Here is a 27,423-nt window from a genome sequence, read left to right on the forward strand (position 1 = left end):
AATCTGCCAAAAGCAATGAAGCGCTGGAGGAAGAGTGGGTGTTCTTCAGGCGGTTAAAGACACTCGTTGTTGCCCGTTTTTGTTTGGCTTTGCAGCCCCAGAAATGGTAGTGGCTGCTTTCTGCTGACCCTGGGCTCATGGAAAGGGTCGGATAAAATGAAATAACTTTATGAGCAGGTAGCAAAGATGCAGGAGAAACCATGCCCAGCAGGAAAAGGAACCTATGGTTCAACCCCCTGCTCCAGTGAGCAACTTTCTGCTGTACTTACAAAGAGAGGAGGACAGGGGTACTACTAAACCTTCTCATTGGAACAGAATATGAAAAAGCTACAAAAAAACATCCCTTTTTCTTTTGAAGACACGAGCGGGGAATTAGTAGTGGATCGGGTTGTATCCTGTTATTCCTCAGCTGATGAAAGCTGAGGTTACAATGGCTGCTCTGTTCTGCTGGGCTGAGTAGGACCCATTTTCTGTTCAGGTTAATGTGAAGCAGATTGAACCTCCCGGTGCAGGGAGGGCTCGGGGAAGCAGTCACGCACTGGTCAAGTCTCATTAGCTTAACGCTGCCTAATCCCCAGGGTCCCATCCCTCCGTGAGGATCGCAGGGAAGCGGGACGGTGACAGTACCAGGGCTTTCTTGGCCAACGTAACACCCGTTTATTGAAAGCCACCCAGAACAGGAATTTTTTTGATTGATAGATATGCAAATTACAATTAAAAACTGATAGCGAGGCCAAACAACAGGTGAAAGGCCTTCAGCTGGGCTCAGATGACACCAGCCCCATAGCTGTGGGATGGCTGCAGCCTTGTCTGTCCTCTGCCCTGGCTGGAGGGCACATCCCCCCAAAAACCAGCTGTCTGAAACGTGTCCGTGGTCAGGCTGAAGCAGAAGCAGGTGGTTTCCCTTTGATCCACCTAAGAGAGCGTCAGGACCCGTGCCATGATTCAAACCCTCTCTTTGGACACTGGAGATGTTGGGATGATGGTGGGAAGGGCAGGGCTTTGGCTTGAAATGGAAGATGTGCCAAGGATTGGGGGGGGCAAGGGGAAAACGGGGCGGGGGGTGATGGCAGCTCCTGGCCCTGGAGAAAACCTCTTCCCAAACAGCACGAGGGACAAGCAGGGACCCTGGGAGCCGGGCTGGCGGCTGCATCTCGTGCTCTGGCTCTCATCAGAGCAGCACAGGCAATAGGGGACCTCTGCCTGCCTAAACTCTTCCAAATGTGATCTGTGCTCCAATAAAATAAACAGTTTAGGGAAAGCGAAGCCCCAGGCACACACTTTGGCAGCTGATCACTCCCTAATTGCAGGAAGAGCAGTTGGGAGAGGGTTTTTTTTTTAATTCTTTGGGCTGGTTTCTGATGAGAACACTGGGCTGGAGGATCAGAGTTGGAGCTTCTTTCCCCTCACCCTCCCCCAAACAAAAATGCTGATTTTTTCCCCTTTGTATTAATGGAATTTAACTTATTTCAAGGAACAGGAAACACAAACAGCTTTTAGAAAGTGTGAACCTCAAACCTTCAGTGAGAGCCTGTTTGGTTTGATACATGCCATTCTCTACACAATTTCCTGGGCTTTTTTTGTTGCTGTTGTTTGATGGCAGCAGGGGCAGGCTGGGGGGCTGTGGCAGGATTTTGCTGGGCACAAGTAAACCGGAGCCGATGCCTCTCACACCGCCCTGCCTGACTCTGTGTGTTTCCCCCACCCCAAAGCTCCCCCGGCCCCAGTTGCCTCCTGATGAAGAGAAAGGGACGGAGATAATTAACCACAGCCCCTTTCATCTGGGAATAGACAAGACGTGTCAAAACAAATTTCTTTTTCTCTAAAAGACAGAGAGGGAGCAGCCATGCTCTCCCACGCCACCTTGGGGGTCCCATCCAGCCTCCTTGCTGGGTCATTCCTTGCAATGACAAGACAAAGTGGTAATGAAACCAAAGGGAGAGGCTGAAATGAAGGTTTTTCAAGCAACCAGCCATCCCAGTTTTGCAGATTGGGCTGGAGCCCCTTCCCATGCTCCATCCATCCCCATGGGTCTCCCATCCCTCACCATCGCAGCCCCTTCCTCTTGCCTCCCATCTCTCAGCCTCCCCAGCCCTTTCCTTTTTCCTCCTCTTCCTTTCAGCTCACCGGTTTGGAACTGTTTTGAACATATTGGCAGTAAATCATAGGTTTTTATGAGCAATTTACTAGTGATTTCTCTTCCTATGGCCTCTTTCCTTTGGACGCTGAGGACTACAACCCAATTCAGAGGTCCTTTTCCCAGTCAAACCAGAGCACATCAGCTTCCTTTCTGTCCAGTGGGGAGTTACTCAAGTAAATAAAATAGTTACTTGGGCATTTTTAATATACTCAATCATAAAAGTCCCTTTCCAAGAGTCTTTTTGGCCTTTTCCCCCCCTGTGTTAGAATTTAAAGAAAATGGGTTTTATTTTATTGCGAACTATTGTTTGTTTTAATGCAAACTTGCACAATTTCTTATTCTGGTCCAGTTCTCTTCCAGGAGGTCATTTACAGAAGCAACAAGCCCAACATGTTGTTGTCTTTTAAATTCTTGATTGTTTTTCTGTTGGCACTTGCACAAATTGCCTTTTCTGCAAATGCATGTAATTAATGGGGCAAGAGCTGCAGTTTCTTATTACGCGGGAGTAGAGTTTGTTGGAAATATTCCAGCACAGTTTCTCTATAGGAAAATTCAGGTTTCTTGAGAGCAAAATATATCATAGGAAGGAGTATATAAATACATTTCATTCTGGGGAGGATGGGGATAGAAAAATAGAGTACTCCAACAGCAGGATATTTACATTTTTTTGCAATAAGTTAAATAGAGTTATAATTCTAGCAAAGCATTTTGATGGACCCCAAATGCTTATTTTTAGCATTTTGTTTAGCAGGAAATTAAAAACAAGTTGAGAAAAATCCCTGTTCTCGTAACACATACGTGGTGGTTCTCATACGCAGCAGAAGACTGTCACTTCACTAGATACTTGAATCCACGGTCCATGACAAGGAGCTGGCTGTGCGGCATGCAAATGAAAGCAGTTCTTCTGCTTAATTATCCCTGCTGGAGATATTTGTCAAGTTGCTTCTTCAGATAAACAGTACTTCATTTTCCAAGAAGCTTGTTGCTTTTAAAGGTTTAATTGGGTCCTTTTAGTAAATACCACAGAGATGCCTTGAAATTATGACACAGCAGTAATCTCACAGCTGTAGACTGTTGAAAGCTGCAAGGGAAGAACAGTTTGCTGATGGAGCTTGGCCGTGGGAAGGAATAGGTGCTCTTTTGGTCCATCCCAGATTTTTTGTTTGGTTTAACCTTAACCACTGGACCTTCCCTAGGGGTTGACATCGCAGGGCCCCATCAGTGGCTATAAGTCACCGAATATCCACCAAATGCAGCTGCTTCTCCAGCAGCCTGGACCCAAATGGACTTTCCTTGAGTTCATGGGTAATGGATCCGTGATTTCCACTTGGCCAGTGTTAGTGGGTCGAATTTATGTGGTTTGGACTGGAAAACAAAACCACTGCACATTTCTTTTCACCTTTTACATTCATTTCCATAACTTGTTCAATGTGTCTGGTTCCTTTTTGTATGCTGGTATTTTTCTTCTCAGCTTCCAAAATCAAAGCAGACTTCACACTTCCGCAGCCCGTGTGCCCATGAAAGACAGGGCAGAAGCCAGTCCCTGCCTCCAGTTTTGGCCAAGCTGCCTGACCTTCCTTCCCCTTGGATTCCCATCTCCTCTGTGCTAGCAGAAGACGGAGGCACATCAACTTTAGAAAGGGACTAAATATCGCATTGCCAAAACGCTTAATGCAAAGAAAATTTATGTCTGTTATTTCCCTTCCTCAGAAAGATGCTCTAGGGTGGAATTAGAGGTATTTTGGGAGATGTTAAAATAAGTTAATCCACCCAGCCCCAAACAGAGACTCTCCTCTGTTTCTTCTGTTCTCTTCTTCTGCATTTTGTTTGTCCCCAAAGAGATGCTGCACCCAAAATACTAGATTCCTTCCTCCATACACACATTACTTTGAATATTAGGATGCTCAGGTGCATTTAGAGCTGTATCTGGATCTTCAAAGTCTGAGCACAGCTGTCCAAAGCCACCATCAGCTCTCAGATAACTCAGCCCGTGTGACATACCCAGCAGAAGAGCCAAGGACTGTGCTGTGAGCAGGACATCCGATGGCATGGTGACATCTCATCCCTTCACCACACCGGGGGTGAGACAGCATCTCATCCCCTGGAAGGTGGGAACACAGCCGCAAAGCGCAGTTCGTGGGCTGTGTCCCTCCTGACCTGGGTTTGGGGTGATGTGCTGGCGTTTAGGCACCAAGGGCTGGGTGACACTGCTCTCTAGTGGATGGCTCTTTATCAGATGGGTTGGGATGAAGGAGCTGAGGCTGGTGGAAAGGGTCAGCACTCATCCAGGGATAAAATGACTTTTTCCTGTTGTGTCACAAGCTTTTTGAATTTAATATGTCTGTGGAGACATTACACAGGCATGGAGTGATTTGGTAAAGAAATATAAATCAAAGGTGCTTGACTTTATCTCACCATGATGGGAAGGATTTATTGATCAAGATCTTTCTGATCACGGAATCATGGAATTGTCAGAGTTGGAAGGGACCTCTAGAGATCCCAGTAGTCCTTCCACTACCATGCCGTGGCCAAAGCTGCAAGACCCATGTCAGGTCTCCTGGCACAGGGGATGCTCTTGGGTGCACAGAAATTGCTCTTCCCATCAAATATCCCATGCACTTACCAAACCTTGTGCCTGGAACAGGGGAAGAACAGGCCTGTGTAGCTTGGTGAGGAGCCAAAGAAAATTCAGTGGGCTTTGGAAAGGAAAGACGTGTAAACAAAGAGCTATTCCTGGAGCAGCCCGTGCACTTGGGCACGCAGAGGAGGAATTGCTGCAAGCATCACACAGGCAGCGACTGGCAGCATGCAGCGCTGGGGATCCTGCTGCAAAAGGAGAATGCAGAGGGAAAATTTAGCATTCCCTCCAGGTATGCTCTTAACAAGACATTTAAAAAATGCCGTGCTGGATCTGAGAAATAGCCCAGAGTTTGGTCTTGCAATGGCAATAGGAGATCCTGTTTAGGGGTGTTAGGTGATGGGATTCCAACAAAGCATTCCCAGCAGCCACAATTATTTTATAACTCACAGAATCACAGAATGGTTTAGGTTGGAAGGGACCGTAAAGATCATCTAGATCCACCCACCCACCATGGGCAGGGTCACCTCCCACTAGACCAGGTTGCTCAAATGGCCATAATGAAGTTAATTTTGATGTCGCACATCAGGGCCAAAATTAGGAGCAAAGCCCCCAGATGATGAGCTCCAGGCTGAGCTTTCTACCTCCCCCCAAATCAGACGGCTCTCGCTGGAGGAGCGGGCTGGGATTTTTGATAGCAGGGGAAGGAAGTTAACAACGGGGATGGCTGGACTTTATGACGTGAAAACTGCAAACCTTCGCAAAACTGGGAAGGTTCTTGGAACAAGAAGAAATAACTAATCCACAGTGGTACTTTCCCTCTTAACAGTAAAGATTGAGGAATTTCTTATGTGTTTATTGGTAAGCTCTAAAGGGGCTTTAAAGTTATATATTTTTGTATTTATATATTTAAAAATCCTCTTTACCCTGAATCTCTCTTAAGAAGAGTGAAATGTTTCCAAGCTATTCGTTCGTAAAGGCAGTGAAAAACAGAGACCTTAAACTACGCTGTTAATAATCCCCTAAACCAGCTAATGACTATTCACAGCAGCACACACACGTGCTATAGGGTTGACGAATAAAGCTTCAGAATGAAGTAAAAGGTAAGCACGGGCCAATGCAGGAATTGAGTGTCTCCGAATTCTGGAGAATTTGGCAACTCCAGTTCTGAGCTGGGCTCTGCCTATATTATTTTGGGATTCCGTCTTTCATGTTTTGATGGGTTGGGTTGGGTTTTTTCCTAAATGAAAGAAAAAAATAAATAAAAAGCATTCAATAAGGCAGCGCCACGAACCTGTTAAAAGGATTTTACTTGGGAAACACAGTCCTTTTCTTGCCGCTGGCATAAGTAGAAGCATTTTTGCTCTGGGACTGTAATGCCTCTCCCTAGTTTAAATAAAGAGCAGCTGCAAAACACACATATAGGCACTTGCGTGTGTATTTTCGTATCCCCCCAGCCTCCTGACACAGCCTTTGGACCAGGCACTGCCTCTCGGGGTCCCACGGCCGTGGCTGTTCAGCAACAGGCTGTTCACAGGGGACTGAACCACCAGCCCTCATCCAGGCTCCTGGCGATGAAGCGAAAGTGCCCTGTTTTGGTGAATTACAGGAGTTCTACAATTATGCTCCAGGACATAAACACAGCCAATTATATTTTTTTCCTCCTTTTTTTTTTTTTTAAATCCTGACATGACTTTTGATGTTATCAGCCATGTCCGCTTTGGACCTCCCACAAAGCCCTTGATCTCGGTGACATCCCATGGCTGGAGCCAGGAGGTTAATTTGAGCTCTGTGTACACACTCCTTCCTTTTATCCGCTGAGAGTTTAGTCTTTCAGCATCAGTGGGTGTCCCTTGGTTCATGCATTAAGAAAGACGAAGAAAGAGCAGTCTATTCTCATCTTCCCTGGTTTTTTCATCATTATTATATATACATTTGATATATAATTATATACACCTCAGTCACATTCCTCATTAAAGCTAAATAATTATCTTTTCTTGGCTCTGTTCCTCCTTTGAGGCTGGGGAAGCATAACACTTTTGTCAACATTATTACTAACAGAATACACACATTTATTTGTATTCCTTCCCTCCATTTCCAAAATATTCCAGTGTTTGACTGTCATCATTTGAAGTAGGGGTAGGGACTTTGAAAAAGGTATTTAATACTTATCTTTGATACCACCCGTATTTCAGGACAAGTCTTTTATCTCAAGACTGTACTTTTTTCCTGATGACTCATTTTGTTCAATAATTTTTTGCTGCTATTTTCGTAAATAGTTTTCTCACCAGCGATATCATAGAAATGTCGTACTGTAATTCTTCACTCTATGGGACTGCCTCCTCTTCATTTTCCTTGAGCTATTCCTTTGTCCTCCAAGGAAGGAGGGGCTCAATAGCCCGATTATACTTTCTTATGTGACACGTCGGCGTCTCATGTCCCGATTTGTGCGGTGCTTTAGAGAAATGTCATGAATTTAAACCAAGAGAAAATCCCTTTCTTTTCATTCTCTTTGATCTAAACATCAATATTCTTGTTCATGGGAACATTTTCTGATCTGATTCAATGCTACACGCAAAGTAGCTTTCGGTTCAGCATGAGTGTACGTAGATCAGCATCCTGCCAAAGCATTATTTAGTGCATGGTTGTATATCCAATCCTATCATTACATTGGTCAAAACCCCATATACTTTTTCCAGCTGGGAGAAAAATCCGTGTCTTCCCCTATGGAATAGCCTCATAAAATGTGAGGATGAAACCAAGTGGGTGTAACTGATCCACCACTACAGCTCGTAGGGATTTGTTTAATGGTAAGATCTTCCTATAGCGATTTGGGGCCATACTGTGGCAAACTTTATGGCAGGGATAAAAGTTTTTACAGCTGTTTGTTAACATAATATCCTCCTCATTTCCATGAGATGGTTCAGAATATCCACAGAACTATTTTTATTAAATCCTGTTTGGGATTTGTTTGTTTGTTTCCCAAGGGACAGATTGAGCGTAGGCTGCTGCAGAACGGCAGAGCCATCCCCCAGCACAGGCCCAGGGCCCAGTGATTCAGGAGATTTCCTCTGCCTTTGATACAGACTGCAGATCGTCAGGGTGAAAAAGGCTATTTGTACAGGATAATCAATCCGTTTCAGTAGGTATCAGCTAAATCCCTCGCAAGGGGAAAAGGATAGAGCCCTAGGGAGGAATTCTCTTTTGGTTGCTGGCACAAAGTGTGTGCATGCTCCAAGGGAAAAAACAAATGTGAAGCAATATTGAAAGCAGCTCAAAACAAAACAAAAAAAAAAAAGAGCTGCCCTGAAGTTATCCCCATTCTCCCTTTGTTATTATCTTGGTTTTGCTAAATTAAAGCCACACGAGAAGTCCCACAATAAGTTACACGAAGGCAGGCAGGCAGCATCGCTCTGTGCAGGCTTATCAGCCGTGCTGGATAAAACAAAGCTCAAGACCCAAATGTTTTATTTCGCCATGCTTTTAAATGGTTATCACTTATTTGCAGGGATACTATGCGCTTTATTTGGTATTGAGTAACCAGCTTTAGTACTCCCAGACAGCAAAACAAGAGTAATTTAGGTTTGGGGTTTGGTTTTTTTCAGTTTAGGTGGGAAGAGCCTGTTCCTGAAGCATCGCCCTGACCCCAGCCTCGCTACATCTTGCTCGCCGGGGCTGCTTCCAAAACATGATGCGGTGGTACATGTGGGGGAGAAGTAGCTGCCAACATACAAACATCAATTTTATTTTATTTTTTTAATAATAAATATACTATTTCATTGGTTTCTTTCCCAGTGTTGCTAAAAAAATTACCAGTAGAGAGAACCACGTCACATTAACAGCTGTCTTTCTGCCCACATACTAACCTGTATCCTTGTGAAGGGATAAGTATAGATCTTGCTAAATTGCTGCGGAGGGGGGTGTGTGAGGTTCCAGCTCACCCAGCAAACCATGAAGTGCCACCGCAGCAGGGAAGCGGGTCCCCAAGGCACAGGAGAGTTTAGTGAGAGTCCAGATGTGTTAAGCACCAGGATATTATTCACCTGCCCACTGGAGCTTGGCACCGATCGTTTAATAATAGTCTTTGCACTGTATGATCTGTCTTGCCATTAAAAACAAACCCAAAACAACCAACCAACCAACCCCTCTTATATTAAACAAGGGAAAACATCAGGAGTTTTGTACCTTTTTTTAAAATCCCTCTTGTTCCCCTGCTACCGTGGTGTGCTCGAGGACTGATCCCCCACCTAGGTAAATTATTTCTACCAGAGCTTCCAGAGCTGATTGCTTCTAGAAATTTTGAGCTATTTTCTTCTGTTAAATAAGCTTTAAGACTAACCTAACACTGTTAAAGTGAGGGCTCAATGACGCTCAGATTCACACTGGCAAATTTTGATTTAAAACACATTCCTGTGGAAGAGCAGCTCAGGATCTTACCGAAGGCAAAGGGGATTTGCATCATTTCACTGACATAACTTTTCTGTGGCTGGTTTTAGGCTGGGTAGCTCTTTGCCTACAGCTGCCACCTGTATGAAAAACAAAGACCGTGTTAGTAATTGCCGTGGCTTAGACTGAGCAGCCTGGGCTACCAGAGTGAGCCCTCTTGCAGAGCCAGGCTTGCTGCCGATGGCAGGGGAAGGGGATGAAGGACCAAGCCTAAGCTCTAACTCTTCCTCCAGCCCCTTTGCACAGCGTGGAATAAATTCAGTAACCAGTAGCATTATCCATCACGCTCCTCTCCGCTTTGCAGTGCAAGTTTGGCAACGCATGTAGTTTTAAGGTGATGTAGAGGGGTGTAGCAGACGCATCCCGGCTTCACCACGTCTTGCGGCTGAGAGGAGCCCAGATGGGAAAGTGCTAATTGCACCAAGGCACCAAAATTAAAACAAAGATTAAAATCATAGAAGTTGTCTGGCCAGCCTTTTGCTAAGCAGCCTGCGTGAATAATCTTTCCCAGGGCAAACCAGGAACTGAAACGTGCAGATAATAATAAACGGTAGCAGCAGGTCTCATTAGCCTTTCCTCCCAACCCGACTGTTGGCTGATGCGTGTAATAAGTCGTTTGATGATCCAAGATTTGTTTTTAAAAAAAAAAAAAAAAAAAAAAAGATTTCCAATCAGGTTTGTGTGCCTTTTGAATGGGCCTAAATCACAGGTTCAGAGCCTGCTGTGGGTGACTATAGGCTTGGGCTTCTGTTTATCGGTAAAGCCCCAGCCCACTTAGCCCACAGCAAAATCACTTAGTGAGGTGTGGCTCATCATCAGGCCAGTTTGGTTTCATCTCTTCAGACCACAGCTCTCTTGCTAGAACACCCAAAGCAAGTGCATTATTTACAAACTAAAGCTCAGCACAATTTACAACTCTCCAGGTGTGGTCCTTCTGTAACTCCTTCGGGGAAGAGCCCAACGCTTCCCAGCTGCCTGCACCCAGATCACAAACAGCTCACGGCGTGGGACACATGCTGTGGGACCAGCCGTGAAACATCTTACCACACTTCTCTTCTTGCAAGAGAAATTTCAACCAAGGTGTGTCAGCAGCAGAGCAGACGCACTTGAGCATCTGTGCAGCGGAGGTGGTGGGCATTGCTCAGCCGTGGGCATTGCTCGGCGGCTAAGAAAAGCGGTGATAGTGCTGCTTTGCGTTTTTTTTAGCTAGAAAACCCAACATGTGCTGAGCAGAACCGCTCCCCGGCTCAGGCTGTAACGAAAGGCAAAAGCATTTCTGCAGCTGGCTGGTTTGGCGCAAGGCTAACGCCTGTGCCACCAGACGTGTGCGCTCACCAAGCTGCCACGAGCAATTAGCATGCAGGAGGCTCCTTCCGCCTCCTAATTCACACAGAATAATTCATTAGCAAAAAGTCCTCAGCAGCACTAGTCTGCTGACAGGTCCTCGTTGTAGATGTGTTCTTTGATTTGCTTTAGAAGATAAATTGACCCGTGAAACTCCAGTCTAGCTCATGCTAATGAGTCTCTGTAGGGCCATTGTGAGAATTAATTTATTTATCTAAGGATTTCTCCGTAGTGCTCACCTCCTCAGCAGCTAGAATGAAGAGACATAGTAAGTCTAACACACTGGAAATACTAGATCAAATCACCCTACCCTGGAGGTGTATACCCTACCTTTGGTGTCTTGGGCTAAAGTAGTTCTTGCTTGGGGTCTCAGTTTCCCACCTGTACAGCCAAGAGGACCAACGCGTGTCCTCCTGCTCAAAGAGCTTCATAATCAGCAGCGGGAGAAGTTACATCAGCACCAGCAGCTCCTGTCCACCTGATCAAGGGCTTCCTCATCCTTTTTTGCACCTTTAAAAACAACAGAATAGCCTCTTTGTTCCAGTGGCTGTAGAAAAGAATTCTACACTCTTTCTGAATTATGTTTTTTGACTATGGTCTCCTTGTTTCTGGCCATCTTCTAACAATAAACAGCTTTGAGATGTCTCTCTGCCTTTCCCAACTGCACAGACACACTCCTGGCCTCTACAGAAGAGATGGTTAGCCCTAGTCCTACCTAACTACATGTTACATCCTACCTAACTCATGTTCTTTCCTCCTCCAAGAACAGCCAGAGAGCCCAAAGCGATGCCACCAAGCAGAGACGTCCCCCTACATTAACGTCCCTCTCCTTTTCTTCCCCCGCAGCTTGAAAGCTGTCCTGATGGGGAAGCCTCAGGACAACACAGTGGACTTGTCGGGCATCCCGCTGACGCTGAAAGACTTGGACCGCGTCACGTCCTACCTCCAGCACAGCTCAGAGCACATCGACACGGTGGAGCTGTGCTTCACGGAGCTGACAGATGACATGCTGCTGCAGCTGCTGCCGGCGCTCTGCGTGCTGCCCCACCTCACCACCCTCTCCCTCAATGGCAACCGGCTCACCAAAGCCATCCTACGGGACCTCACCGAAACCCTGAAGGACCCCAAGAAGTTCCCCAGCGTCACCTGGATTGACCTCGGCAACAATGTGGACATTTTCTCCTTGCCACAACCCTTCTTGGTCAGCCTAAAGAGACGATGCCCAAAGCAAGGCAACTTGCCAACCATTTTGGAGTTTGGCGAGGGTCAGGTAAGCGACTTGGAGAGTCAAGATGGCCTGGCCGAGAGTCAGGAGGACCTGCGAGCTGGACCAGGCAAGACGGACAACACAGGCTTGCAGCAGACGGACAGAACGGTCGAGGCTGGGGAGCTCCCCAACTCGGAGCAAGGTGCTGCGACACCGCAGACATGATGTCCGGCTCCGTGGCTCTTGGGTGGGTGCGTTGAGCAAGGATGACTTAAAACCGAGACCTCAGCGTTGGAGGTCCTGGAGGGTCAGTTCACACGGTGGGATGCTTCGGGAGTCTGGACTGCTGCCTTCCTCCCGTATGATGAATGTCAACTTTCTTCTTTTCAAAGAACACATAAAGGTGATGGTGTTAAATACTTGTATTTTATAAAAGCTGGCCAGGTATTTTTAAACACTAGTGATGTGCTATGCTTTTTAACCTCTCAAAAAACGCATCTCTGAGGTGGTGTAGTATGAGGCCCGTAGAAGAGCACAAAAGGGGAGAAGAAAGATGCCTGGACTTTGCCAGGAAGGGCTCCCTTTCCTTAGCGCTGGATCTGGCCAGATGGACAGACAGCAGTCACCCCAACGAGGGCTGCCGCCGAGATAAACCTTAAATCCTTTCCAAGTCCTGACTTCGGCAGTTGCTGGTGAATAGCACAGCTGCTGAGATACAACAAAAGCCTGACCACACACTAACCAGGGGTCTTTCTCTTCATATTGTGAGCCAGCCCAAAAGGAGAGCTTTGCTTTCCTGATGCGGAGCTAAATCCCAGCCCACTGTGTGCCTGGACACCGCGCTCGCCCTCCAGGCTTACCGGAATCAGGCTGGCACTTGTGCCTGCCCAGTATTTATTCAGATGTAAAATCCAGTTTCCCACCAGCCGTGCTGCTGTCGTAACTCCAGAGCTTTTAATGTGGTACCTGGAGCTTGCACCAGCAACGCTGAGGGTATTTGATCCGCTTTGGGGGAACAATCCACAAAATCTGGAGCTGGGACTCAGCTCAGGTTTGTTGCTGTTGCTGATAAGAGACCACAATAGTGAAGATTTATAAAAGAAAAAATAATCCTGGGGTTCATCCCTGTATCGCTGCCACCGAGGGCCGGGTGGACACAGCCGGCTGGAGGTTTAAAGCCTGAGAAAGGCTGTTGGGTCACTTGGCTGTGCCCATCGCCCCCTGGACCAGAAGTGCTTTGTTTCTAAAATGTTTTTGTTTTTTTTTCTAAGAGACACGGTTTTGATTTTGTTTTATTTTTGACAGAAAATGGCTCACCCCAGAGCAGCAGTGCTGGAATGGGAACTTTGGCTTTGAAACAGAATTTCATTTGATCCTAAACCTGGGGGAGGGCAGGGAAGTGTGAAAAACTTCCCTCTCCCTTCCATTCAAAGGACCAAACACGAGCCCCTTTGCTAAGAGGGAGCCCCTTTCTATCTGTTCAAAGCCCATCCCCGACCAGCTTTACAGCATCGTTTTCCTGGCTCGCAGCAGTGACCCTCTGGCTTTGCTGCTTCTGGGTGCAGAGTCAGACTTTCTGGTCATCTCTTTGGCTCTGTTCATTCAACATCACCGCACCGGGAAGCTTTTCCCAGAGGGGCTTCATGCTGTGGGTTGTTGTTTCTCCTCCGTACGCAAGTAGATTACTTAGAAGAAACTCTGCTACTCATTTTAATACATTTGGCAATGTTCAGTATGATTTGCATGTATCCAAGCCTTTTTCCTTCTTTTTTTTTTTTTTTTTTTAAATGCTAAATCTTTCCAACAGGCATGAAGAAAACTTTGCAGTGAATAAACTGTTCTGTTTGAAATAAAGGAGCTATCCGTAATCAAAATAAATGACAATGTTTAATAAAGATCCAGTGTCGAAATTTTTTCCGATGTACAGGTCGAAACGCCCAGCTGGCAGCACGGAGCACCCCAACAAAAACCAGTGCTGAGCGCTGCAGGTCTGGGTTCTCCAGGGTGCTTATAAAAAAGGGTCGCTGTAGCTGGCTGGAGAAATAAATAACCCCGTTAACGGGCTGGATTCTGCAGGGTGGGCACAAGGTGGACACAGAAGCATCATAAAAGCATCTGTTAAATTATAACGTCGCCAGTGTGCAAAACTAACGTGGGAGAAAGGAATACTGAGAACAGCATTCTGCTCCACAGGGCGTTTCTCCCCAGGGTTACGGTCTCAGTGCACCGAAGGAAATGGCTTTTTATTTGCAGCAAGGACTCTCTAGATGATGTTTGTTCCAGCACCCAAACCATGGCAGGGGCTCGCACAGGACACGGCAGCCAACGCACTGGTGGGAGCAGGTTTGTCCTAATTCACAGGAGACCTCTCCTGCAGCACTTGGGGACTATTTCCACCACTAACATGACTTTAATAAGGTACCTTTAATAGAAGTATAAATTAAGCAAGATGCGATACACCAGGTCAGCCAGGTCCCAGCTGCATCCCTAACCATCAGCCCATCCCTACAGGAGGCTGCACTTCTCCCCCTCCCCAGGAGCCACAGGCAGGGGTCTCCTTGCCTAAGGCAGGCTGTAGGATGGAGCCTGTGGCACGTATATTTTGTTCATATGGAAACGCTGATACATGCAGCACGTAGAGCCTGTGCCTACACCCAGGGCAGGCAATGAGATGTGGGCAGCAAAGCCACCATCGCTACTTCATCCATCACACACATGTGTTGTCCTGCTGTGCCAGTAGCACATCCCTCATGGAGATTTGTTAACTCCACGTATGGGGATTTCATCAAAAACAAGATTTCTCCTTGCAAAAAAGGAACTCCAGTGATTTCTTCTATAAGAGGCCAGGCACTGGTTTGCTCAGTACCTCAGTACTCAGCTCCCCTCCTTTTCACACACAGGTTGAGCTCCTCCGTCTGTTTAAATTTTATAATCACAAGCTCCTTGCTGCAAGCTTTTTATTTCCTGCTAAGTATTTGCACAGGAACCAGCCATCTTGGGCCTCAGCATCCATCTGGGCCCCCTCCCTCCCCCCCAGTTTAGCCGTGCAAATTCATAAACCAGAGGCACTTTGCATTTAGAGCGCCGCATCATTTATGGATGCGTTGCATGCTAAACTACCTCACCGACACAAAACCACCCAGGAGGTTGCTCCTGCCACGTTTCCCTTCCAGCTGAGCTTCTACCTGCTGTGAAACGCATCAATCAACTGGGAAATATTTTGCATTTATCAGGCGCCTCTTTCTGCAAGGGGCTACCAGCAGCCCACCAGTCAACTTTCAGTTGCAGAGGGCTCTGTGCCCGATGCTGCCACAGATTTGCTGTGAGTCAGGAGCACCTTGTCCCAGCCATCCCACTCTGCCATGAAATGCTGCGGTTGGGTCCTTCGTGTGATCATCCAGGACCACTCTGCAAAGGACAAGCCTCCGGAGAAAGACCCCCCACGACCCTCAGCCCTTCCCCCCGTACAGACATTGCGCTGCTTGAGCCAGCTCTGCTCCACTGGCAGAGACAGCATCGCTGTGCCCAGCAAGGATTTAGCCCTTCTGAGAAAGGGAAATAACTAGAAAGGACCTTTTATCGATAGATTTGTGCATGCTGAAGCTTCCACCAAATTACCAACTTTCATAGGAAAAGAAAAAAAACCCAGCTCTAGTAGAGACTGTTACTCAGCTATAAAAACAAGAGGGCTTTAGCTAATCAGTCTCTTCCTTGCAGTGTGAATTAGGTCAATTAGCCATTTGTTCCACTTCAGGATGACGATGATCCTGTGGGCTCAGGAAATACGGTTTTTTGTTGTGATTTTTTTTTTTTTTAATGAAAGTCACCTGAAATTGCTTCCTTTCTCAGCCCATCAGCATCAAAACGAGCTTGGAGCTCACTCCATATGTAATCAATGTTCCTCGTGCTACACTGGGCTGCTCGTTCTAGTCAGAAGCTTTTAAATGGCCCTAGAAGAAGAATTCAAGTACTGAAAATCACTGCTGTTAGAATATTAAAAGTTGATTGAGGTCATTTGTTGTCAAAGGGGAGAAGAAATGGCCATGATAAAATAAAAAGTCCATAAAACATCCAAGCCCGGCTTGGTTAGTTATCTCCACCAGTGACACACAGCTCTGCCTGTGCATGAAAGAAATGAGCCTGTGGGAGAAGATTTATGCCTTCAGCAATGAAAATGTAATTGGAAATCATTCCGCACAGACTGAAGAGCCCACAGCAAGGGGAATCAAAACAGTAGGCGAGGAATGAGAGAGGCATGAAAGGGCTGATGCCACACACTCCGGAGGGCTTGTTCCAGCTGGATTATCTCAAAAGAGTTTGCATGAGCCCAGTTTGGGTTTTGAAGGTGATTATTCATTTAAAATGAGGGTTATGCTCCTGGAAGGGGTTGGGCTGGAAGCGTGAGCAGGCAAGAGGGCTGGTGGTGGTCACTCCTGAGCATGGCACTGTGCTAGAGAGCCAGGAAGCCACAGAAAACACTGTTGAGGACATCGAGAAGCTCAAAACCACTTTGGCCAAAAGCAGTGCTTGCTGCTCACCAGGCCTTTGGAGAGGAGCAGAAGATTGCAAATGCCTGCCCAAAACTGCCCAAACACCTACCCAAAACTGCCGGCAGAGGAAAGGCCAAACAATGACCCAAGGGACTAAGGAGACACCAGGTGGGCAGCAGTGGCTGAGCCAGGGAGAAGGTTGCCGCAGGCAACGAAACCCCACTGGGTTATCACAGGGCGACTGACTTTGCACTTGGGCACAAACGTTTCAGCTCTTTCCTATGGTTCAGCACGTCTCGTTTCAGCAGCAGGGGAGGAGGAAGCTCCTGAGCTCGTGCAGGGGCCACTCGTGTCTTCAGAAATGCAAAGACTCCCATGTTCCATGAACTGGGAGCGCATCGCCAGTAGCTGCTATCGCCAAGGAAACTGATTGACCTTATTAGCAGTACTCATGCATTGATGCTCATGAGGAAGGGAAAAAACAACTAACCTAACCTTGCCCATGTAATGTACCTAGGTGAGCAACAGACACAGTTTCTTCCCGACCTCTTTGGTAGGCAGATGTTGTCCTGGAAACATCCCACAGTGATCCCACTCGTCCTTCGCTCCAGGGGCAGTTGAGTTTTTATCTCTCTGGGGGCCGCATTCCACCAGCACACTATACACAGCGAGGGGAGACAATCTTTCCAGCAGCATTAAATGTCGTTAGCATTGAATTCTGAAGGACAAGCGGAAAACCAGATCCATCACTCACAGTCCTTCAACAGCCTCCAGCGATGTGAGTCTCACTGCTTCATGTAAGCGGGCCCCATCTTCAAGAAATATTCTCAAGTGCTCAACAGCCCTAAGCAAAAGAACTGACAACACTGCAATACCAGAACCTGCCAGGCTTTGGAGATTCAGCCTTTCCTTCCATTATCTTGGAGGAATAGAGATCATCTAAGATGATGAAGCGGAGTTAAAGGTTCGATGGGGATTGCTCCTCGTAGCACCCCATGACCAGCTGGTTGAACACTTTCAAGATACGGGCTTGCAGGCAGCCAGGCAGCACATCGTGACTGCTACTTATCACACAAAACTAGCCAAAAAATAGGAAATACAATAGGTTCGGATCCTACGGTGTATTTACATGTGCGTGGTCAAGGACAGCTTGTCCTTGAAGTCAAAGCGAGGAGCAAACACCATCTCCCTGCACTGATTACAGCCACACTCTCTGCTTTTGAGCCCCGTGCAACCCCCTGGGCACTGCCGTGCTGAGCTACAAACCCCACCAACTTTATCATAAACGTGAATATCTGCAGCTAGTGGCTGCCTGGGGGCACAAAGGTTCATCGCCAGGAGATGGGGAAGTGTTAGCACAGGGCTGGCTGCGAGGCTGCCCACTTATTTCACCCCACTGCAACCCACACCCTGCTGGTACCAGAGAAGCTCCTCCAAATCCCCCCAGCCGCAATCCCTTCCCACCAGGACCAAGCCCTGGGGGAGTGGGGATCGAGGTCCCTCTCCCTGATGCACAGAGCCCAGTGCACCCTTTGCTCTCTCATTCTCACTCCTTTTACTCACACCCATCTTTAGGACAAATAATCTTTTTTTTTTTTTTTTTTTTTTTTTTTTTTTTTTTTAACTTCTTCATCTTTCCTCTTCTTTATTCAGAGGAAAAACTGAGGATCAGGTACATGGGAAGGTGTCTGAACAAATGGTTTTGTCTGCACTTGCTAAAGGACTGGGGTTTCCCTGATGCAGCCCCCCCTCTCTGCCTTAGCAAAACCCAGTTCGTGTTGGATTTATTTTCATTTCCTTCTAAGCTTCAAGAAAGAAATACGTATTTGCAGGGCTGCAGCGCGTGGAGGATTTCCCCTGTGCTCCCCGGGAGCGCACAGCACTGCAGGGGAGAACTGAAATAGTAATTAAAGCAGAGGGGGCGGTGGGTAGAGGCTGGGTTTTTCCTTACATCTGTATTTTGCAGCCTCTGGGTTGTAAAGAAGCAGGTTCGTAGGAAATGGCTGTTTATGGGGAACGGGTGAATGAAAAATAATCGCAACTGCTGCAAGAGAAGGTGGGCTTTCAGTGTGAAAAACATGTTTTTCAAACAAGAAAAAGCTGACCTAGTTGAGAAGCCAGGGGTTCAGCAGGTCGGCTGGCTTCTGGTGCCGTTAGAAATATTTATTGGAAAACGCAGTGCTTGGGGAGTGTGACGGGTGCTGCGCAAGGAGGGAGAAGGATTTCTTCACGTGTCCTGGTTCACATCTAACGATGCCCTCCTGAGCAGACACTGCTGCTCCTGGGTGCAGATGCCACCCAGCTCTCGAAGGCAGGAAGGCGACGAGCTGCCCGGGGTGGAGCTACAGCAAAATCTTAATGGAAATCCCAGTATCCAAAATTTAGGAATACTGGGCTGCCGTTTTCCTAAGCAGACAGGTCCAGAGGAGAGCCACCAGCCCTACAAACACCCCAGGGCCTCTCCTTCCAAAATCATGAGTCAGGCCACACACAAAATCAGGCTTTTTCCACCTAAAATATAAGTCAGCAGCTGGGGAGTGCTTTTGAAGGCTGTGAGCCAGGGCATCACAAAACCTGTGTGAATACTCCGGCTATTGTGAGGAAAATCAGCTCTTGCGAGAGTGCTTCAGCAGCACCTGGTTACATAGAGGAGAAACCAGCAAAGGAAGATGTTTCCAGGACGTGATTTTCTGAGGGAGAAGGTGACTTTGGGGGGGTTGCAACAAAGGACACAAAAAGGGAGAAGGCTGAGACCTGGGCAAATCTCACCCACGGTATCTGGGATTAAAAAGAACCTGTTTTTTTTTATGCAGATGGAGCAGGTTAGGCTAAAACTTCCAGCTGCTCCCATGCTGCCTGAAGCCTGATATTTTTTTCCCTTACTAAGAGAAGAAAAAGTCCTGGCTAGGGGAATCTTTTGCATTATTTATTGGCAGCTCACGCCGGTGTGTTTAACACTGGCCCTGGAGATAGGGAATAGCCTGCTCGAGCTCAGCTGATGGGGGAAAATGTATATAGCGGCATCTGGAAAAGTAACTAAGCATTATCCCTCAGGGACTACCTGTTTTACATACAAAACACCAAGCAAGCACAGTGAGAAACCAGAGGGGCTTTAGCTCTTGCTGATCAAGGAGCTCTGAATCAAAATTACACTGCAGTTCGGGTGCGTGCGATTCTTGTTGGAATCATTTTCCTTGGTGGAGTGATAAGGCCGATGCTGAAATAACTTCAGGGCCAGGGAAAAAGGGCTGGATGGCAAGTCCTGAGCGCTGGGGAGGACCGGCCTCCCGCAAGAAGGGATGGATGGATCAGGCCACCTTCCCCTTCCAGCCCATCAATTATCTCCTACATTTCAGTGAGCAAATATTCCACCAAACTGTGACATTTCCCTTCTACCACAACAACAATAATAAAATCTGATGTGTCCTATTGTTTTGATGCTTATGGCAGTGTTGCAGGTCTTAGAATTGTCTGGGTTGGAAGGGACCTTTAAGATCATCGAGTCCAACCATCCACCTAACTCTGATAAAAAAACATCGCTAAACCATGTCTCTAAGCGCTATGTCAACCCGCCTTTTAAATACCTCCAGGGATGGTGCCTCAACCACTTCCCTGGGCAGCCCGTTCCAAAGCGTAATAACCCTTTCAGTCTAAAAATTGTTCCTAATATCCAATCTGAACCTCCCCTGGTGCAACTTGAGGCCATTTCCTCTTGTCCTATCGCCTGTGACTTGGGAGAAGAGACGGACCTGGTCTTTGCCAGGGCTCTCTCGCAGCAGATGCTGCAGGACCATGACAACCTGCCCATGACCACGGGGAACGCAGCATCCTTTCCCCGTGCACCTAAAGATAATGACCAGCAAAAGCGACTCCCAACTTACTTCTCTAAATAAGTTGGATTTGAAGACCGGTTTTCCTAAACCGTCAGGATTAATACTGGCTTTGGAAACATCCCACAGATTTTGTTGTGCGATCCGCATGCCCTGCACCTGTAGGAGTGCCGAGGGGAAGCCTGCACGGCTCACACAACAGCTCTCAGCCCCTGAGTATTTAAGTTGGCAGCTCAGCCTTCAGAGGTCACAGCAAAATTGAGTAGATTTCATTGATTGCACCATTAATTGCCTGCCCAGCAGAAAGCTGCTGCATGATGGACGACCGGTTAATTTACAACAGATCACTCATAGGAAGCTTTATTACAGAGAAAGGCAGTAGCAATTGGCCAGGCAGCAGCACCTACTGCTCTTCTGTGCTACCTGGTGAGATGGTTGAACTCATAACCAAACTTACTGACCTTCTTTTTCAGATGTTGCAATAACCAATGTCTCCAAGCAATATCATAAAATAATGGCAAAACAGAGCTGTACTTCCCAAATATGCAATTTATACCGAGCTGAAGGCTTGCTGGGAACAAAATGTGGATGTTAGCTTATTTCTTTGAGCAGCCATAATCACTTAGTGGGCCAGGAAAGAAAGTATTTGATGTACTTTGCTTGTGCATTACCATTAACAAACGTTAATGGCAGAACATGTTCACAAGGACGAACTGCGAGAGCTTTGCTAACTGGAAAGGACTGAAGGAACCCTGGATCCCAGCCTGGCACTGCCAGACAGGTATTCAGGAACACTGCCAGCTTTTTACATGAAAACTGCATAAGCCCATGGCTCAATTGCTCCTGATTGATGGGGAACTGGAAATGCTTCATTTATAGTCCCTCCTGGCAGTTTTGGGCTTGCATTTTCTGTCTTCTCTTCTGTAAATATGCAGAGAAGACAGCTGTTTTTACCTTTGGCTTAGTTTATGGTTCTACACAAAATTGAAGACCTGATTTAATAGAGTCAGAAAAGATGCAACCTGTTCACCACCACCTTTAATTATGTGTGCAGATTTCTAAATTCATTCCCTGAGTTTTCTGCCTCCTAATAGCTTATTGATTCTGTGGCTTCTGTGCCATCTTTCTTTCTTCTTTGCAATTTTATTTAGTCAGTCTGTGGAGAAAATAAACCTGTGGAGTCTATAACAGCATCCTTCAAGAAGGGTTTGCTTAGCTGTATCTGGTGGGTTCGGCTGAGCAATCAGTTGCCAGCGCGGCTCCTCAGTAACCCTGTTGCACGCTGCATCCCTCTGTGAGTTGTTAGCAGAAGCAGAAATAGCATTTGAGGTTTACAATAGAGAAGCCAAGGGCCACTGCCTTGTGCTGTGCCAAAAAGGGGAGAAAAATCAATATATAACTCACTGAAGATTTGGCCCGTGCATTGATCACTGGGGTTTTTTTTCTAGGTCAGGCTGCTCTATTTCTTTCTGGCTCTCCCCACGGCTCGCTGTGTTACCTGCCAGCCGTGTCCTGCTCCAGGGGAAACCAGAGCTCCCCGTGGTGTGTGCAAGCCTTTGAGGAGGTGCTCTGGGATCAGCACTTTGCATCACAAGCAGCAGCCAAAGGTCCCCACCAGCAGCAGGACCAAAGGTGATCACCACGCTAAACACAGTGTGAAAATCACAGCTACATGATTAGACCTCAAAGTGCCTTATTACAGGCATGTCTCTCCTACTGGTGTAAACTGGAATAGATATACAGAGACTCAGACACATATGGAAAACTACAAGATAAAGGAAGGGATGCTGGCTATAACAAATATGGGAAATCCAGCTGCATCACCACGGGAACAAACCTCCCCTTTCCTCTTTTGCAGCTGCCTCTTGTCTTGCTACTGCCTCCAGGTAAGACCTGCAGTTCCAGCTCCTCTTATATAAATGAAATATAAGGCAGTGAAGAACCGCTCTCCGAGCACCGTGCGCATCACGCTCTGGTACCTGCTAACCTGGCTCTGACCAAACTCCCGCTGAATCCCGCACACAGAGACCAGGCAGAAAATCTCAGGAGTGGCCAGATTTTCGCACACACAAAATAAAAGGCATCTGATTCAGACTGTGTGCCCTTACACATCGCTTTCCGATAGGACTTCGCCTTTACTTTTTAGTTTTATTTCATCTCCTTTGCTGCACACACCTGCTTGTTAAATTATGAATTTAAAGGCTAAGTACTTTTCCAACCTCGTCGGGGAAAGCTGTGCTTTCTTGTGAGCTCAGAGCTCCCCTCCACCACATCCCCTGCAAACAGCACAGCTCTGCAGGCTAAAATGCAAAACTTTACTTTTCTTTGTGTCCTTCACGTGCCTCCGTGTGCCAGGAAAGCCTGCCAACTACGTTCAGGTTTTGAGCAAGAGATGGAAAGAAAAAGATAATCAGGCAAATTATAAGGGGGGAGATTCTCCAAAGAACAAAGCACCTACTTCTCCCTTCCAAGCAGCTGAAGAAGAAAGAGAGGCTTTGCCAGCCTGCTTAAAGCCAACGGGGTGACACACATTTTCCCAACAACTGGCCAAAGTTACTGTAAAAATCACTCCATTGCTCAGCCAGGGGAAAAAAAAAAAAAAACCAAAACCAAACCCACAAACCAGCAGAACAGCTTAAAGCATTGCAACACGTGGGAGATACCAGCTGTATTTCACTGCTGCTCCTTTCTGGAGAGCAGGTCCAAACCTCAGCTCCCATCAGCAGTACGTCAGGCCCGTTTGGGACATCGGTGGCACAGGAAGATGTTTGCAATGCACTAAATGAAGCAAGTCCCCAGCATCGCTGGGAGAAAACACAGCTTCCCATCTCAGAGGTAGTTAAATTCAGTCTTCTGCACATCTCCCACTGCTGAAACTGTCCTCATTCTAGCTCATTAACCCGAGTGGATATTGTTTCTTTAAGCAATAATACACATTAAGAAGTGGTAGAAGGCAAGAGCTGTTTTCCCCACACCTACCCAACACACAGGACACACGCGCAATGGAACTGCAGCCTTAATTCAGGTGGTGCTTTTCATATAAACTATATCTTGCAGACCCATCTCAGCTGCTCAGGTTTGTATGTCTTCAAAATTACCCATCTGATGGGCAAAGTTTGCTCCAACTCCACGGGTGCCAAACAAGCCTCATCTAAAAGCTGGTCCCAGGCAAATTCAGCACAGCTCACACGAAAGGGATTAAACCAGCATTCTCTGATGGTAACTGCCAAGCGAGAGTCAAGCAATTGGTAATACCCGATAGGAAATAAGCTCCAGAGCAGGGAATTCCTGAAGCAATGCCACGTACTCACAACAAAACATCTCCTGTGCTGTACAATTATTACATATTTAAGCATCTAGAGCTATTATCTTGCCCTTCTTTTAATCTGTGTGTTCCTTCAAAGCATCTGTTTCTTTTCCCTTTCCTACCACACCAAAAACTTCTTCTGGAGTAACAGACACCGACAGCCTCCTCTTGAAATCCCTCCCTGCACCAGGATCAACATTTTCCAGGGACCACCAATTATTTCCTTCTCCCTCCTTAATTTCTAGGAAAATCTGAAGGGTGTGATTAGACACCAGCTTCTCTGGGAAATCATAACTTTTCCTACCTGCTTTAATTTCCTCTTCTAATGGATGTAGGTACCACCTCTTCCTCCTCTTGCAACTGTGACCTCCTGCCTGATAGTCTTCAACTTCCAAGGCTTCTTGCTTAATCATCACTCAGAAATGCAGCTTTTCCTCCAAAACCACCCAGCGCTGCCCAGAAGTTTCCTGTTTCATCCTCAGAAGTTGCCACTTGCCACCCTGCAAGCAGCAGGAAAAATTGGATCAATGTAGTATTATTTTTATAGAGTAATTAAAGTAAGTAAAGTAAATTCTGCTAAGGGAAGAAAGAAAAGTTGAAAACAAAAAAAAGCCCCAACAATCCTTGCCCTGTGCCTGAGCCATCAGGGGGAGCATTAAATGGAGCTGGATGTTTCAAACTAAATGGAGGTGAACAGCTTCACCTGGGACCCCCAACGAGCACCAGCTGTTTAATCAATAAGGGTCAGCAAAAGTCCTGACCTCGTTCAAGCCAAGCCCTGTGTCAGTCTGCAAGCAGCCTCCAGGCTTTTAATGAGATTATTCAAGCTCTAACATTGTCCAACAGATCGGGCCACCCCTTCTTGGAACCACCTGCAGACCTTGTTTTTTAACAGGTGATCAGATTTTCAAGGCTGTTGGGGGGGGGTGAGGGGAATTGCCAGACTGATTGGATGTAATTTTTAATGCCTCAGATCAGGAATAAGACCTGCCTGTGAAGCTTGAACCTATGGGCTTTAGTGAAAAAGTCTCTGCTGCATCTGACAGTTTAAATCTTATTTTCTAGTTGTGGTTCTGCACAAATACCCTCTCTGAGCTGACCCAAAACCCACACCAGCTCCTGAACGTGCTCTGCAGACATGCTAAGGTAAAAAGTTTCCCTGAGTACAGTGTAACTTTACTGCCACTTTCTACTTTCTTTTTATTTCTTTCCTCTTAATTTCCACAATCTCCAGTTTCCTCTGTGATACTTTACGCATCTTCTGCAGCATCCCATCTGCAAACCAAAGCACCTTAACCTGCTGCTCGCCGGAAGAGAGGACTTTCCCTGGAAACAGAGCTGCCTTCTCCATCTCCTGCTGTAACCAGAAACTCTCTCTGAAGACACAAACTGAGTTTTCATACAACACCTAGAGAAACCAATGCCAAAAATGGGCTGAACTTTACCAACAGCCACCCAGAGCAGGGGCAGCCACTAGACCAGAGCTGTCCTTTCATCCTTGTGACCAGTTCCAGGCATCTCATCAGTTCTTCAAACAATTTGGTGTCACTGCTGTTACCCAGGTCCTTCTCTCCTCCCCAAAACCCTTCTTTTCCCTCAGCTTTGGTCTCTGATACGCTGCCAAGCGACACAGTGCCGCTGTCATCTCCAAAGACCTTTTTGAAGCTTAAAAGCGGTAGCTTTGAAATACTTTCTCCTTGACGTGGTCTCCTGTTTTGGACTACCAACAGCCCGGCGCTGACACAGAAGCCTTGCATCACCTCCTGCGAACACAGAGCATCTTCCTCCCCCCATACAGAAGCATTGGGGCTGGTTTAGGGAGATGACTGGATACATATTAAATCAAATTTGAAGTGCACGCACCTTGGTAGAGCGTCTTCTCATTAACTTCTGAAATCACCGTGCATTTCAAAGCTCCCCGTTCGCACCTTGCTTTGAAACAATTCTCATCATCCTCACAGCAGGTACCCTGGGTATTCTGCATCCTAAGGAGCACTCGGCACAAAGACTTTATTATTTACAGCTACGGTTGAAGGTAAAAAAATATCTGATTTGACACAGTGAAATAAAATTGTTTTATCCAACAACTGGCCAAATTGGTCTTCCCTTGACTCACCCACCCCAGCGGGGCTCTGATCACCAGTTCCTTTGTCTGTAACGAGGGGGTAATACGGCGTCACGGGGACACTGGCAGCCCATTTCAAAATTATCTGATGGAGGCACCAGAGATGTAAAGCATTAAATCAGGCATTTCATCTGCTGTCACTATGGGCCACATTAAACAACTGGACATATTCACAGCTCCCCTGAACACTCGCACTGCATCTGCTGTCAGATAAGGCTCTGATAAACGAATGACCATAGGCAGTATTTGATATCACTATTATCTTGACCCAGGTATTTATAATAAAATTTAAGCTCTTCAGGAAAATTTATTATCTAGGTGATAAGATCAGACTTAGCTGGGAAGTTTGTCTCTGAAGGTGCTATCAAACCTCAGTAACAGCACCCAAAACAAACCCACAGCCAACACAAACAAATCCCCAGTGCGCATATAGAACACAAAAAAACCACAAAGACAACCAAACCTGCAGAAACTATCCTCCGACGGGATCTGGAAAAGCACAAGCAAGGAAGTCATTACAAAAATCTAGAAAATAAATGAAAATTATAAAGAAAACAAGGACAGCCCACCAGAAAGCCATAGGCAGCTTTAGAAATATGGATCATTATTTCACTTGTTTAGAGAGCTTGTGTTGCCGCTGTGCTGTGCAATTATTTTACCACAAACCACTACAAATTAAAACCCTGTTATGAAAAAAAAAAAAAAAATCTAAGTATTAACTTGCAAAAAAAACTAACAGAAAAAAAACCATGTACAGGAAAGGTCTTAATTATTGGAGATGAAACTTTAAACATTTCACGTTGATTAAAACAGCAGGGATTTCAAATTCAGTCTCCATTGTAAAAATTATTTCCTCTTTTGTGTTTTGCCCAGGTTTTACAGTTCCCCGCGCAGGTGCTGGGCTGCGAGGTGTTTGACTTCAGCTGAGCTGGAGCTCAACACCCATCACCCAGGAGTCTCCCCAGGGCTTCGGTCAGCAGCTGGACTCATGGGTCCGGAGGCTGCAGGCGTTGGGAGTGAAAGGTGACTTTATATTTTTATTTTTACTCAAGAAAACCACATTTTAACTCCTTTGGCTCCCCATCACACTGTTTATTCACGTACTCTTGGGTCACTGCTGTCTGGTTAGACCAGAAAGGCTTTGGGGCTGGGACCATTATAGTGATGGGTTTGCTTGGTGCCGAAGAAAATGGAGGCTCAGCCCTTGCTGGTCCTACACTAAGGAACCTTATTAACAGCCAATTAAAGAGTGATATTGTCACCGCGCAGGGGATTCTCTGCATGTTAATGAAAGTTGCAAATCTTATTAGACAACCGGAGAGGAACCAGCAGGAAAACCACGTTTCCCCGAACAAGCACCTTCTGAGGTTACAAAATCTCTTTTTCTCTGCAATAATCACTCTGGACTCGAGCACTGCACCATCTTGTGGGCTCATGCTGGGTGGGAAAACAGGGAGAGGTTATTCTACCTCCTCCTGAATTAGGGTACAGGAACACAAAATGTTTACTGTTTTTTTTAACTATGTCCTCAAATCAATTTCCACCTGATACATTCTTACAATTTTAAGCGGTATTAGGATCGGTTCGTGACATTTGGGCTAAAATTGATTTTAAGCATGAAATTGAGGCATTGAATTACATGAACTGACAAAATGAGGTGCAGTTTGTCCTACCAGACCACTAAATGATGTGTCCACCTTGTCCTTCTTTCTAGGAAGATGTGAAATGCCATAAAGCTCTGGCAGCACAAGGCCCATCAGGTGCTGGGGACATCGCTATGCCCGAGCCCCGGGTGAGCGTGGGAAAGGTCAGACACCCCCCTGGCTACTCCGAACCTTCACCCCACGCTCAGAGACTGGGAATCACTGCCTGGAGCATCCCAGAAACAATCACAGACAAATCACTTGCTGATGTGGCAGCTGGAAGAAAGCAAACCCATGGATTTTCCTCGCCCAA

The 27,423-nt window shown here is 46.5% G+C and overlaps 1 protein-coding gene across 1 annotated transcript in view; it reads left to right on the forward strand.

Moving 5' to 3' along the window:
• Window positions 1-11,940, forward strand: part of LRRC75A (leucine rich repeat containing 75A) — an 86,089-nt gene extending 74,149 nt beyond the window's left edge. The window contains exon 4 of the mRNA XM_074160704.1: window positions 11,355-11,940. Coding sequence (XP_074016805.1) covers window positions 11,355-11,940 — 586 coding nt within the window. The remainder of the gene's footprint in view (window positions 1-11,354) is intronic.
• The last annotated feature ends 15,483 nt before the right edge of the window (window positions 11,941-27,423 follow it).

Source organism: Numenius arquata, chromosome 18, assembly GCF_964106895.1.
Source record: "Numenius arquata chromosome 18, bNumArq3.hap1.1, whole genome shotgun sequence".
Taxonomy (NCBI): Eukaryota; Metazoa; Chordata; class Aves; order Charadriiformes; family Scolopacidae; genus Numenius; species Numenius arquata.